Source organism: Camelus bactrianus, chromosome 9 (genome assembly GCF_048773025.1).
Source record: "Camelus bactrianus isolate YW-2024 breed Bactrian camel chromosome 9, ASM4877302v1, whole genome shotgun sequence".
NCBI classification, from domain to species: Eukaryota; Metazoa; Chordata; class Mammalia; order Artiodactyla; family Camelidae; genus Camelus; species Camelus bactrianus.
The window spans coordinates 14664312-14676945 of NC_133547.1; the positions used below are offsets into that span (position 1 = coordinate 14664312).

The 12634-nt window shown below is 57.6% G+C and overlaps 3 protein-coding genes across 7 annotated transcripts in view; 1 reads left to right on the forward strand and 2 right to left on the reverse strand.

Moving 5' to 3' along the window:
* Positions 1-104: 104 nt before the first annotated feature.
* Positions 105-1721, forward strand: POLR2I (RNA polymerase II subunit I). Of its 2 annotated transcripts, none has more exons than XM_010950129.3 (6): positions 105-569; positions 648-702; positions 1006-1079; positions 1167-1241; positions 1343-1394; positions 1619-1721. In XM_010950129.3, exons 1-6 carry the CDS (start codon positions 511-513, stop codon positions 1679-1681), a joined length of 378 nt encoding a protein of 125 aa, XP_010948431.1. In that variant the 5' UTR covers positions 105-510; the 3' UTR covers positions 1682-1721. The 2 variants fall into 2 exon arrangements, with proteins under 2 accessions (XP_010948431.1, XP_010948432.1); XM_010950130.3 differs by having other exon boundaries at positions 105-500.
* A 53-nt stretch (positions 1722-1774) lies between these two features.
* OVOL3 (ovo like zinc finger 3) lies at positions 1775-6053 on the reverse strand. The gene is made up of 4 exons (XM_045512927.2): positions 3457-6053; positions 3318-3382; positions 2427-2628; positions 1775-1983 (listed from the first exon to the last, which is right to left on the reverse strand). The coding sequence occupies exons 1-4, from the start codon at positions 3548-3550 to the stop codon at positions 1775-1777; spliced, it is 570 nt and encodes a 189-aa protein (XP_045368883.2). The 5' UTR covers positions 3551-6053.
* A 1844-nt stretch (positions 6054-7897) lies between these two features.
* Positions 7898-12634, reverse strand: part of WDR62 (WD repeat domain 62) — a 42394-nt gene continuing 37657 nt past the window's right edge. For 2 of the 4 annotated variants that reach the window (XM_074371068.1, XM_074371072.1), the window contains 10 exons: positions 11986-12113; positions 11569-11672; positions 11106-11216; positions 10677-10811; positions 10297-10411; positions 10051-10192; positions 9909-9969; positions 9045-9725; positions 8340-8497; positions 7898-8246 (listed from right to left, as the gene is read on the reverse strand). In XM_074371068.1, coding sequence (XP_074227169.1) covers positions 7983-8246; positions 8340-8497; positions 9045-9725; positions 9909-9969; positions 10051-10192; positions 10297-10411; positions 10677-10811; positions 11106-11216; positions 11569-11672; positions 11986-12113 — 1899 coding nt within the window. In that variant the 3' untranslated portion in view covers positions 7898-7982. The remainder of the gene's footprint in view (positions 8247-8339; positions 8498-9044; positions 9726-9908; positions 9970-10050; positions 10193-10296; positions 10412-10676; positions 10812-11105; positions 11217-11568; positions 11673-11985; positions 12114-12634) is intronic. The other 2 variants (XM_074371070.1, XM_074371071.1) reach the window with 2 other exon arrangements.

Consider the following 12634-nt stretch of genomic DNA (forward strand, 5'->3'; position numbering starts at 1 on the left):
CCGCCCAGGAAGCGGGCTCTCCCGTGGTCTTGGGTAGGCCCAGCCAATCCTGAGAGAGCTTCCACGGTGCGCAGTTTTCCCAACAGCCACAAGGGAAACAGCCGGGGCGGACGAAGGCTGAAGCCGAGAAGGACTGGCAAGCGCTACCCGAGTCCCCGAAGGGTAAACTCGCGCATGTGCACTGGCCTTCAGCCTGCAGAGTAACGGCTTCTTCATTTTCGCCCAGCGCTTTGCCGATTACGTGACGCATGCTGTTGGCCCGGCTCTGGTATCACTCTATTCTGTAAACTGGAGAAGCCCAGAAGGTGGAAGCAATTATTATGATATATCAAAAGACTGAAACAAGTAATTAATCAAACCTCAGGTCAGGGAGCCAAGCGCAAACCCGCCGGGAGCCAGTACGTGTGCGCAGCTCCGCCCCTCTTTTGGCGAAGCTACGAGGTCTGATCCTTCCCGCGACCTGTCGCGCGGCGGAGCAAGCGCGGAAGGCCGTGAGGGCGGTGAGTTGCAATGGAACCCGACGGGACCTACGAGCCGGGCTTCGTGGGTATTCGATTCTGCCAGGAATGGTGAGGCCCGGCCAGCACGTGTGGAAGGGGAACAAGTAATGGCCCCAGAACTGACCTCTGACCTCCCCTTCCCCACAGTAACAACATGCTTTACCCCAAGGAGGACAAGGAGAACCGCATTCTACTCTACGCGGTGAGCACGAGCCCGCCTGGCGCCCGGATCTTCCTTTACCCGGCAACGCGTTGCCAACGTGGCCCCGCCCCACTCCCTGTACCGCCCCCGATGCGCCGTTGTCTAGCCTCCCGACTGTACCCCTAGAGAACCCGACCCTCTTGTCTTGACCATCCGCGAAGTGATTCTCGAGTACACTCCATAATCCCAACCTCGAGACTCCATCCCCTAGTCTTCCTCTCCGGGGAAGACCCTGCCCTCCCTTCCAAACCCCATCAGGGATCTCTCCGTGACCCTCTTCCCGCCACATTCGCCCTCTGGCAGTGCCGGAATTGTGATTACCAGCAGGAAGCCGACAACAGCTGCATCTACGTGAACAAAATCACGCACGAAGTGGAGTAAGTGGCAGGACCGGAGCTTGGGGACGGGGTTGTTTACTTGGGAGGCCTGGTCCAAGCGTAATTATTCACCCTCTATTCCCTCAGCGAATTGACTCAAATCATCGCTGACGTGTCCCAGGACCCCACGTTGCCGCGGACCGAAGACCACCCGTGCCAAAAGTGAGCGCGCCGCTGGTACTGGGGAGGGAAAGTGGCTCGTCCTCACCAGTCGGAGAAGGGAGGAGGGAAGGGTATGGCGGGCTGAGTGGCTGTTCCCTTAGGTGCGGCCACAAGGAGGCGGTGTTCTTCCAGTCACACAGTGCCCGGGCCGAGGTGAGTGGCGCGGGCCGGGCTTTCTGGGTGATCTGGGTCTGGTCCTTCCCGGCGGTAGGGATACCAGTATTGGGGGGACCCTGCCCTTCCTGGCAACCTGAGGTGGACCTTTAGCAGTGGGGAAAGCCTCCTGGTCGGTTCTTCTGGGGTGAGGCTCCTCTGCATGGAGGTGTTGTACTTTCCTGAGGGTCCAGACCCTTCCTAACTGTGCATCCTTCTACCAGGACGCCATGCGCTTGTACTACGTGTGCACGGCCCCACACTGCGGCCACCGCTGGACCGAGTGAACCATCCTCCCCCTGTGTAATAAAAGCAGTGTTCTGTGTGCGCATGTCTTCTGTTTATTTGCCTCTCATGGGTTGGATGCGAGATGCACCGTGTCAAGCAGCGCGGTGCAGGGCGCGATGCTGCGCATAGGCGTCGGGCCTCGAGCTGGTGAAGCCGCAGTCCTCGCACACGTGCAACTTCTCACGCCGCTCACGGTAAGCGTAGCTGGCTGGCTGCCCATGCACCTTGGCAAGATGTGCTTCAAGCGAGCAGCGCTGCGTAAATGCTTTCCCACAAGCTCCACAACGGAATGGTCGGATCCCTGCGCAGGTGGGCAGGGAGAGAGGACAGACAGGGCAATGGCCTCCAGACCAGAGCCTCCTCCTCTGTGAGCATTCCCTCCTTCCTCTTCCAGGGTCGCCAGACCTCTGCCTGCATCCCACTATCTGCTACTTCACAGATGCAAACATAGACCTGTATCCCCACCCTCCTCACCGGGATGTTCCTTCCCCTGGAAGAGAGGCTTTCTCTCACACCTTTCTATCTGGGACCTGAATCCTGTAACCAGTCCCTGTTTCACTCTATATCCCTCAGCAGGCCACTGCCTTGGCACCATCTTACACCTACAGGTTGGCAGCTGAGGTGGGTGGTATTCCCAGCCTCCTGATGGCGGAATCTCTGCCCCATGAACACAGGTGTCACCAGAAACTCCACATCCCACTCCATCCCCGCCCAGTAGGCCCCCCAGTCCCTGCCACTGCTCACCTGTGTGAGTCCTCATGTGGCGCTTGAGGTCGAAGGCATCGTGAAAGCCCTTGCCACAACAGCGGCACACGTGGCGGCGCGAGGGGCTGTGGCACTTGAGGTGCCGGGTCAGCATGCGCTGCAGCGGGAAGGCCTTGGGGCAGAGCGGGCAGCCAAGTGTCCCAGGGCCCCTGGGAGTGGTGGTCAGAGCGCCTTGGGAAGGCTATGGGAGGGACATGGAGTCAGGATCCCCACCCCCCACCTCCCGCACTGGAGCAAATGGAGTGCCTAGAACTGGGAACTATGGAGGTCTGGGAAGGCCAGAGACTATGATTTGTGCCTGCAAATGCCACCCCTTCTCCAAGGTCTTCCCTGACCACCCCCATCGCCCTTACCTTGTTTTTTATTTCTCCATAGTACATATCACTTTTCCAACATAATATATATTTTTCTAATTTTATTGTCTATACCTGCAGCCCCCACCAGATTATAAACTCCAGGAAGAAATGAGTTTTTGTCTTACTCCTAAATACCCATTGCCTAGAACAGTTCTGTTTCTCAATAAAAACTGAAATAATCTCCAGCACATTTACATCCCATCTAGGGCTTACCCTCTTCCAGTGGGTGCACAGCTGAGTATCCTCTCTGAGACGCCCCAGGCTCCTCCCTCATCCCCCATCCCTGGGGGCAGGGGCTGTGGCTGCCCACCCTGTGGAAACGGTGCTTGGGTTGCAACCTAATGGTGAACTCACTGCTAAGAAAGGAAAGTCATTCCCAGCAGAGAGAACACTGGAGGGAAAGGTCCTGAGGCTGGAGGAGCATGAGGGAGTGAGGGGCAGTCAGGTTTTCCTGAGGCTGAGAGCAGGCAGGGGTGGAACTGAATAGGGTCTTGTGGACCAGCTGCAGACTCACCGCCACCCAAGAGTCCCCGAGGCCAGAAGTCTGGTGTGCTGGTGGCCCCCCCAGGCTGCTGCAGTCTGAGGAGAGAAGCCAGATGGTGATGCTTTGTGTCTCCCCTGCCCCCCAACTCCAGGCCCAGTGAGGGGCCCACCTGGGACATAGGCATCTCCCCGGAGCTGGTCAGGCAGGTGGCCCCAGTCGGGTGGCTGTGGACGCCGACTCCTGACCAGGAAGACACGGGGCATCACCTCCGGGAATAGTGAGACAGCTCCACGTACACGGCTGCCTTCTCCACCTGCTGTCAGACCTCAGGCCCAGGATGACTCTCCCAGGTGGGAAGGGAGGGGACAGCCTCGGAGGAGCCTCATTCTCTCCATGCAAATTTCGTGACAGGCCCAGGAAGCAGACTCCACTGGCTCCAGTTACCTCTGCCTTGGGCGCTGCCATTTCTCTCCCTTTTCCTCTGCCAGGATCCTGAAGGCAGTCTCCAGTCCCCACCAGTGCTAGGGCCCCCAGCAGAGCAAGCAAGGGCAAGACTAGAGCCTAGGTGGCTCTTGAGGGGTAGGGAGAGAAAACAGAGACCCCAGTGGGGCTGAGTGTCCTCCCATAGTACTAGTAGGGCTAAGGACCTGAGAATCTGTTTGCCAAGCAAATCAGTCACCACCGGACATCCAGCAGCCTGCTTGGTTATTCAAATCACAGGAGCTGTCTGAGGAAGCAGGGGAGGGGCTGGCTGTGATTGCCTGCTTCAGAGGGTAGAGGGACAGCAGGGTCTAACTGGTATGGTCAAAGTGAGGATCCAGGCTGTGCATCTTCAAGGAGGAAGCTCCACCTCTCTGATCCTCATGCCCAGAACTGATGTCCAACCAGAAGCAATGTTCAGGGGTACAGGGCATTTAAAATACAGGCCTGTTAATAGTTGGGCTCCCAGTAACGGCCTGGAACACCACTGCCCCACTCTCTCATGGTCTAGGAACTAAAGGGGGTCACCTGACACAGCCAGCAGCTCCCAGGACCCTTAACCCAGCACTTTGGCCAGGCTGTGTTCTAGACTGGTCATTGGCCTCTTAGTCAGGGGTTAAGGATTTTGAATATTCTCCATGCAGTTACTTTTTCTCATTTATTCACCCAACAATTTTCAGAGCTCCAATTACAGGCCACGCCTAGCTCAGCACTGAAAATGAAGACATAACTTAGTCCAAGGCTAAGGTGGGGACACACAGGCAGAGTGACCCAGGCTTCAATGGGGAGAAGTGGTGAGCTCAGGAGACCCAGAAGAGGCTCCTGGTCCAGCCTAAGGGTTCCAGGACGACTTCCTAGGTGTGAGCCCCGAAGGAAGAAGAGGTTTCTGGTAAAAAGGGTTTTCCAGCCAGAGTAACAGTCTACGGAAAGGCTTGGTGGTGAGAGAAGCAATATTATTCATTTCTTCACATTCCCTGAGAGTCAATCCTGCTGCTTCCTTCGGGGAAGCAAGCGAGGCAGTGCTGAGAGTCTGTTGGCCTAGAGCTTTGCCACATCTCCGCAGGACCTGGGGCAAGTCACGTTTTGCAGAGTCTCAGTTTATCTGGAAATGGGACTAATGAATCTCCTTACCGCTGGTTTGTGTTGAAAATCTGTGTGGATCACATGGGGAGAAAGCTTCACATTGGAGCTGGCATGAGGCAGAGATACAAACAGGGGGCTGTTAGAAAATCTTGAAATGTTGAGTGGCTAGGCAAGCATTTGAGTTTCAATCAGCCCATGTGAAAATGGGGTTTTAAGTGTCTCCATCTCCCAACTGTTGGATTTTATGCAGCTGTGACCAGTGTGCCCGGCCCGGGTCTGGTGGGCCAGTACCTAGGACCCATCTGATGTGGAGTGCGGGGCGAGTTGCACTGGACTGAGAGCTGGTGAACGGGTTATGGGAGCCATCTTGTTTCTCTCAGGTACCCAGTTCTCCATGCCCAAGACCGCGTCTCTTGGGGCAACTGGTTCCCAAGTTGTTGCTGAAAACACATTGGGAAGAACTCTGGGCCTGGGTATCTTTATTTGCCCCCAGGTCCCTTCTCTGTCCTGTTCTGCTCTGCTGTGTCCTGGGAGGCTGACCTGGGTGAGCAGCATCATCTGAGCTCCTGTGCCCTCCAGCTTCTAGGAGGGTTTGGATAATGAGGAGCCCTGCAGAAGATGGGGGAGGGGGCTCCCCCAACTCCCTCCCTGTGGGGTTGCCTGGAACACAGCTTCCCTCAGGGCAGCCCTCTCTCAAGGATTTGCTCTTCTGGGTTCCACTTTGTTCCCTTGTGTCTTGTGGCCTGAGGGGGGAGTAACAGCTCTTCTCTGGTTCAAGCCCAGGGGACTGGACTGGACTGGTCCTGAGGTTTCCCTAGTCCCTGCCCACCCCTTTGCAAATGATCCCTTTGCTAAACTCTCTTTGAAATATTCCACATGAGCCTGCTGCCCTCTCCCTGCTGAGACACTGTGTCATGCACACACATTCATCAGTGGTAGTTTCTTAACAAGAAGTCTGGTCCTTCCAGGGCTGAAGAGCTCAGCATTAGGAGGACATAGAGTGGCAGACACACTGGATCCTCTCTACCAGCTCACCCTCCTTTTGTGCTGAGAGAATCCAATTTTCTTGGAACAGCACATGCCCAGAACAGGAAGAATGGCTGGTCTAAGCATATGAAAGCCATCTCCATTCCTGTTGCCTGCTTTGAGAGGTGAGGCATCTAGGAAGGCTTTGCACTATTTTCCCACTATCCTGGTGGCTGCCCTGCTTTTGCTCCTGGTTGGGTGAGGGTGTACTGCTGGAGCTACGGCAGCCACGTTGCCACTGTGAGGGCCTAAGGCAGACAGTGAAACTCAGAGAGAGTGAAATAGGGCAGGAACGGAATCAATAATAACATGTCCCTATAGCTTGGACCCCCTTAAGCCAGGTGTTGGCTACCTGCAGCCTTCACTATGATACGGGGTGTGAGGAGGGGTAAAATCCACGAGACGGAGGCTCAGGGTGGTCCCAGAGTGTCATTGCATCAGAGATCTTAGGCATCTGTCGCCAAGCTAAGCAGCCTGTGGGCCTGGGCAGGGAGCCTGGCAGAGGTGCTGCCTACCTACCTGGACCACCTAGGTTTCCTAAGGCGGGGAGAGGGAGCCCTGAGAAATAAGCAATACTGGGCATCTCCCCAAACACCAAGATCAGTGATTTTTATTTAGGGAAATAAATTGTGCTGTGAACGTTTCCTGGATTGATATGTCATGAAGCAACAAGGCCCTGCCCAGTGGGACCCATTCCTCCTCCCACCTTGTCGCCTACCCTCACCCTGAGCTCACTCCATTCCAGCCTCCTGGCTTCATTGCTATTCCTGTCATGTATGTTTGGTCCACCATGAGGCCTTCACGCTGGCTACTCTGTCTGCCTGGATGCTTTCCTGAGTGTCCACATGGCCTGTGCCCTCTAGAAAGCCTCAGCTCCAATGTCACCTAGGCAAGGCCTTCCCTGACCCTTCAACAAGCACAGGGAATTCCCTCAGCTCACCTGCAGTTAAGACAGTTATCAACTCCTATTGTGTTTTGCTCTCTAGAAGGTAGCATACCACGAGGACAGTGGCTTTGCTTGTCCTGTTCCTCACTCTACTCCTAATACATAGAACAGTGACAGGCCCCTGGGGGCCAGCAGGATTTTTTCAACCGCACGACTGGTTCTGATGTGTATCAGCATTTAGAGGGGCAGCAGAGGGCCACGTCCTTGTGTGGAAGGGTCTGGCTCTACCACCAGGCGAGCCAGGGTTTGAATCTCAGCCCTATGGGACCCCAGGCAAGACACTGGATCTCTCTGAGCCCTTTTCTGGTGGGCCACCCTCACCGAACAGAGCAGGGAGGAACTCACAGGCAAGCAGGGGTTCCGCATGGTAGGACTGAGCTTCAGCAGAGGGCCCTGCTCCTGCTGGCTTCCTTTTTATAGACTTGGGATGGTGAGGGCTTTTGTGGTCACAAGGGTGGCCTTCTTAGTAGATGTGCCATGTGGCTAGATGCCTGCTGCCTGGGGAGGCTGGTACCAGTGCTGGGAGCTCAGGGGATGTTGAAGCTGGACATAGTCCTGCTGGGGAAGGAATGATTGGTCCTGGCCACTGGGCGTGCTGCCTGGATTGTCCAGTGGGTGAGCCTGTCTGTCTTTCCTCAATTTCCTGTGCTGCAAATGGGAACAAGAGCCTGGCCCTCAGAGGATCCAGCAGAGGCCCAGGGGCCATAAGCCAGTCATTTGGCAACATGTGTACTGGTGGCCCGGGTCTGGCACGTGGTCATCACAGCGGCTCCAGTGGGTTCTTGGGATCAGCGGGGGGCAAGGAAGAAGGGCTGGCCCCTCCCTGGGGTATGGCTGAGCCCCACTGGGCAAGGACCACAGGTGACTCCACAGCAGCACAGTGGGGACAGGAGACTTGGGGGCCAGGTGCTGGGTGACCATTACCGCAGTTCCCAAATAGTCCTGTGTGCCCCACAACGGGGTCCTGGAACAGGGCCCGGCACTGGGGCATCTGTGAGTTCCCTAGGCTCTCTACCCTCTCTCCCTGCATCCACCTGAAGGGCTTGGTGGATGCGCCAGGACAGGCACCAGGAACCACTCCTCCAAGCTGTCAGTTTATTTGCTTAAGACACCTATTTCTTCGGAAGCAGCAGGGCTGCGGTGGAGGGGGCTGCAGGCCCTCAGTCCCCCCGTGCCTTCCTCCGCACAGCCTGCACCAGCAGCTCCGAGTAGTGTTCCAGCAGGGCACGCAAATCTGGGCTGGCTAGGGGGCACAGTGTGGGTGGGGAGGGGGTACCCAGGCTGGGCAGGGCCTGGGCTGAGGCCACGTCAGTCCCCACCAGCCAGTCGTTGGCCTCTAACTGGCTGTGGATCCAAAGGAAAGTGGAGGCCAGCTCAGTCCTTGCCTGCTGCCGCTCAGCGCTCACCTCGTCACTGGAGACCATCTGCAAGGGTGCCCACCTTGTTAGGGGCCACCGAGGCCAGGCGGCGCCAGGGAGCCCCTCAGCCCTTTCCCCTGACCCTGGGGCTTGGCTCACCAAGTGGTAAAGGTCCAGGGCTTCTTGGAAGGCAGCCTGCAGTCTGTGCACGACAGTCCCCACGTTGCTCAGCTCAAGGGGATCTGGGGGCAGGACCCCGGCTGGTGCCCTGGGTTCCCCACAGTGTCCAGGACAGCCCTGGTCCAGACTGAGTGCATCTGGGGGTGGAGGGGAGAGAATGAGAAAGACGCCTCCACTTTCTAGCTGGTCTAAGAGAGGCCAGGGTGGCTGGGCTGATCCCAAATGTAGTCCCTCTGCCTGGAGCACTTCCCTCAGTCCCCAGGGCTCCCTTCCCATCTCTCCTACTCAGGTCTTTGCTCAAATGCCACCTGCTCCCTGAAGCCTTTCCTTATCATCCTGTTTAAAATGAACCATTCTCTCCACTTGTCACCCCAAGCCTTTTCTTTCTCTCCTTAGCACACATCACTTGATGATCCACTTAACACCTTCCTTATGGATTCAGTCTGAGCATCTCCCCCTGTTCAGGTGTCAATTCTATGTAATCTTGTTTGCCACCAGGTCCCATGTCCCCAGGGCCTAGAACACAGCCCAACACATATGAGGTGCTCCCTAAATATTTAAGGGAATGAATGAATGAAGGGTGCGGCACCTGGGGCCTGATCAAGTGCCCATCTTTGGAGCTGAGCCAGCTGTTACATGGGATGAGCTTAGGGGACAATCCCTTGTCCCAAGGGTGGTACTCACCAGGGGCGGGCTCCAGGAGGGAGGTGATGCTGCCAGGGACCTCAGGCCGGGCCTCTGGAAGCGGGGGGCTATTGGGATGGGTAGGGGTATTGAGGGGCTCAGGGGCCAGGAACCTTGGGAGAAAAGTGGAGTTGTGGAGCCTTGGGGAGCTCACATCCACGGGGCTGGGGGCTGGGAAGCTGGCTGTTGTGACCGTGACATTGGGCTGCGTGGCCACAGGCTCCTGGGACCAGACACATGTGGTGGGAGGCTCCAGCTGGGGTGGGGGCAGTAAGAGCCTGTCACAGATGCTTGACAGGGTGAGTTTCAGGCTGGCCCGGGCCTCATGGTTGCCCCGGGAGGGCAGGGCAGGTTCTTGGCCCTTGTTGCCAGAGCTGGGTGTCGCTGTGGTGCTGATGGCCTGGAGTTCCTGCCCTAGTGAGGCCAGTTCCCCCAGGGATGAGGGCCTGCAGGGAGGCCTGGCCAGCTCAGCCAGGACAGGGCCCTCACTGTCCTCAAGGGAGATGCTGCGTGACATCTTGGCACGGGAACTGGCAGTGGCTTCCATGTAGGAGCGGGTGGCAGGGGTGGGGACACCCTGAACCAGGCCTGGAGTGGGTAAGGCTGTGGGTGTCGGAGGCTTCTTGTCTGTGGGCAGCACTGAGGAGGGGACACAGGGCACCAGGCCTGTGAGGTAGGGGGCTGCAAAGGAAGCGGACAGCTTACTCTCACACCCCAGCTGCAGAGCTGCTGGACAGGGCCGCCCACCCAGGGTGGCTGCAGGGTCTGAGTGGACCCTGTCCATCCCCACCCTGGCTCAGCTGGGTCCCCAGGGCAGCTTGCTGAGAAGCCCAAGGCTATTCATCTGGGGATGGAGACACTCACTCAGTGGCGATTGGGCCTCCAGGGTCTCGAGGGGATCCTCAACCTTCTCCCCGGAGAGAACCTGCAAGCACAGCCTTGAGGTGAGCACAGGGCCTCCCGGCTCCCAGCCCTATGTCTTGAGGGAGGTGACCCCAGTACTCACGTTGGTCCTGCCTGGGGAGGTGTAGCCAGTACCTGCTCTCAGGGACTCTGCTCTGGGCTGGCTCCCCGCAAGGTCCATGAGTTTGACCTCCGGGGACTTCACGAGGTGCAGGGGCAGCCGGGAGGGGAAAGTGTGGGTGAATCTGTAGGGAGGAAAAACAGGTGGTTGTGGCTTCCCTGGGGGTGCCTGAGGGGGAAACAGAGAGCTGGAGGTGGGGTGGAGGGTCACTTATTCTCCAGCTCCCACCTGGATGTCTTCTGGAGGCGTGAGAGGAACTGGGCTGAGATGCTCAGCCGGGGATTGAAGAAGTCGTCCTCGGACTCGGAGGCCTTCAGGTCTTTCAGGGATCTGTGGAAGAGCTCTAGGGCAAGATGCCGAGGGAGCCCTCAGAATCCCTCCAGACAACCAGCCCTGGGCCCAGGCAGACCCACAGACCAGCAGACAGATCCTCAGAAACCCCCAGCAACAGACAACACCCCCACCTTGGGCACAAATGAAGCAGAGGAAACTGTGCAGCCAGGTCACTAAGCAAGACGTATGCCCTGTCACCACCCTCAGCAGCCCTGCCGGGGAAAGCCCTCCCCGCGCCGGGCCCAGCCCTGATGGCCCGCCCAGGCAGGGCCTACCCTCAGGGTGGGCGTCAGTGAGCGTCTCAAAGTGGTGTCGGAGGAACTTCTCTTGCTCAGGGGTTTGGGGCAGGGAGCTGCTGGATACGCCTGGCACCTCAGGCCGGGACAACTCTTCTGTGGTACCTGGGCATCCTAGGGAGAGACGGAGAGGGTAGGGGAGAGGGAGTGGGCAGGAGAGAACCATCAACACCATGAGTCATAGCAGACACCAGACGCTTAACAATGGAGAAAGCTGGAGTCGCCCATCACACACCCTGCCGCAACCAGTTAGAGAAGGGAGGGCTAATGGCTCTGTCTTCTAGGGGAGGAAACTGGGGCTCAGTGGCCACAAAGTACAGGACTGAAGTCAGGCCAGTGGTTACACATCACGACCAGCCCCTGGCCAGGCCCACGCACTGGCCTGGCCCGCGTCTGGCCCCTGCTCACCTGGTGTGGGGGGCACCGGCACGTCACACTGAGGGTCTGGGTCTGGCCGTGGAGGGGAGGAATGGACGGTGGTGAAGCTGCACTCCAAGTCGGCCTCCGGCTCCCCCGAGTCTGGAGGAGCAGAGCAGGGGTCAGGAGCCCAAAGCTGGGCCCTGACTGGGTGAGCCAGGTATGGGGCTCAGGTTCTCAGGGCTTCCATTTCCTCATCTGGAGAAAGGAGACAATAATACCTGCCCCCTTATTTTTATGGACTAGCAGGGCTATGCTTTGAGGAAGTGTGGAGCTGGGCTCCCACCAGTAGGCACCTGGGCTCCAGAATCCTTGGGTAACAGCAGGGACTGTGTCTGTCTCTGTGTGACACTCTGAGCTTCAGGAAGACTGTGTCAAGGTCACATCAGTGCCCAGAAAGGGGCCCGGCCGGACTGACAGACTACTGCAGGACCCTCGCCTGGTGCTCACTCACCCTCTGGTGGGCTCTGATCCTTAAAGCTGGTGGAGGGGACCCTGAGGTAGGAGTCATCTTGCTGGTCTCTGGGCGCCCTCTCTACCTCCTCCGCACAGTAGTTCCTGCAGTGCCCAAAGGGGTGGGGCGAGGGAATGATAAAATCCTCATTAGTAAACAACCAGCCGCCACCCAGAAGCCCCAGGCACCTGCACCTGCTCCTACTGGGAGTACGGCCTCGCCTCTCCTGCCTCCTCCAAAGGCTCCCTGCGCCTCCACCTGGAACCTGGGAAACAGGCTGCAGCAGAGGCTGTCCAGCCTCACCCCCTCTGCCTCCCTCCCACGGGCCACCCCGGGAGAGCGGAGAGCAGTTCTTCCTGCCCATCAGCTGAGGCTTCCTCTCTCCAACGGAGGTTCCGTGGCGAAAAGGATTCCCACCTGTCTGTCCCTGTGACTGTCATTTCCGCCTCCAGGGAGTAGATGATGAGCTGGCTGGCCTCAGAAGACTCCCCCTGTAGGCGAGGTGAGGAAGGATGCCTGCAGCCATCCTCCTGGGGACTCTCTGACTGCGAGCGAGGAGAGCACAGCCATCAGAGGCAGCCGTGGCCACCGCAGCCCTGGAAAGCTGCTAGGTGTTCCACCAGCACCGATGGTCAAAGAAAAGGCATCGGTGGCGATGGCAGCCTTCGCTGCTGGCTGCTCCCCATGAGCCAGGGCCCAGGCCATCATGCGCTCCCTCTCTGCCTCCTGCATTATCACCAGCCCCTGACAGATGAGGAAGAGGCACGACTCCAACCCTCATATGAAGTTCAAGATCAGGCAAACCAGTCCATGGCGAGTGAGGTCAGAACGCTGGTTGCCTTGGTCGGGGCGATGACTGAGAGGGGCACATGGGGATCTTCCAAGAGGTAGAAAATGCTCTATATTTTGACTTGGGTGGTGGATGCCTAGGTAACAATTCGTCAAACTGTATATTTATGATCTGTGCACATAATTGTATGTGCATTATGCCACGTAAAAAGGAAAACTTATATAATACAATAAAAAAGACTTCTGTTTGGAAAATAACAGAATAAGAGCTAAAGTT

What these genes read in the sequence shown, in the direction of transcription:
- POLR2I (XM_010950129.3), top strand. Translation starts at nt 511, where the DNA reads ATGGAACCCGACGGGACCTACGAGCCGGGCTTCGTGGGTATTCGATTC. An exon ending in ATTCGATTCTGCCAGGAATG is followed by an intron (nt 570 to 647) that starts GTGAGGCCCGGC and finishes CCTTCCCCACAG; the next exon opens with TAACAACATGCTTTACCCCA. An exon ending in CACACAGTGCCCGGGCCGAG is followed by an intron (nt 1,395 to 1,618) that starts GTGAGTGGCGCG and finishes TCCTTCTACCAG; the next exon opens with GACGCCATGCGCTTGTACTA.
- OVOL3 (XM_045512927.2), bottom strand. Translation starts at nt 3,550, where the DNA reads ATGCCCCGTGTCTTCCTGGTCAGGAGTCGGCGTCCACAGCCACCCGAC. An exon ending in GGGAGATGCCTATGTCCCAG is followed by an intron (nt 3,383 to 3,456) that starts GTGGGCCCCTCA and finishes TTCTCTCCTCAG; the next exon opens with ACTGCAGCAGCCTGGGGGGG. An exon ending in TCGGGGACTCTTGGGTGGCG is followed by an intron (nt 2,629 to 3,317) that starts GTGAGTCTGCAG and finishes TCCCTCCCATAG; the next exon opens with CCTTCCCAAGGCGCTCTGAC.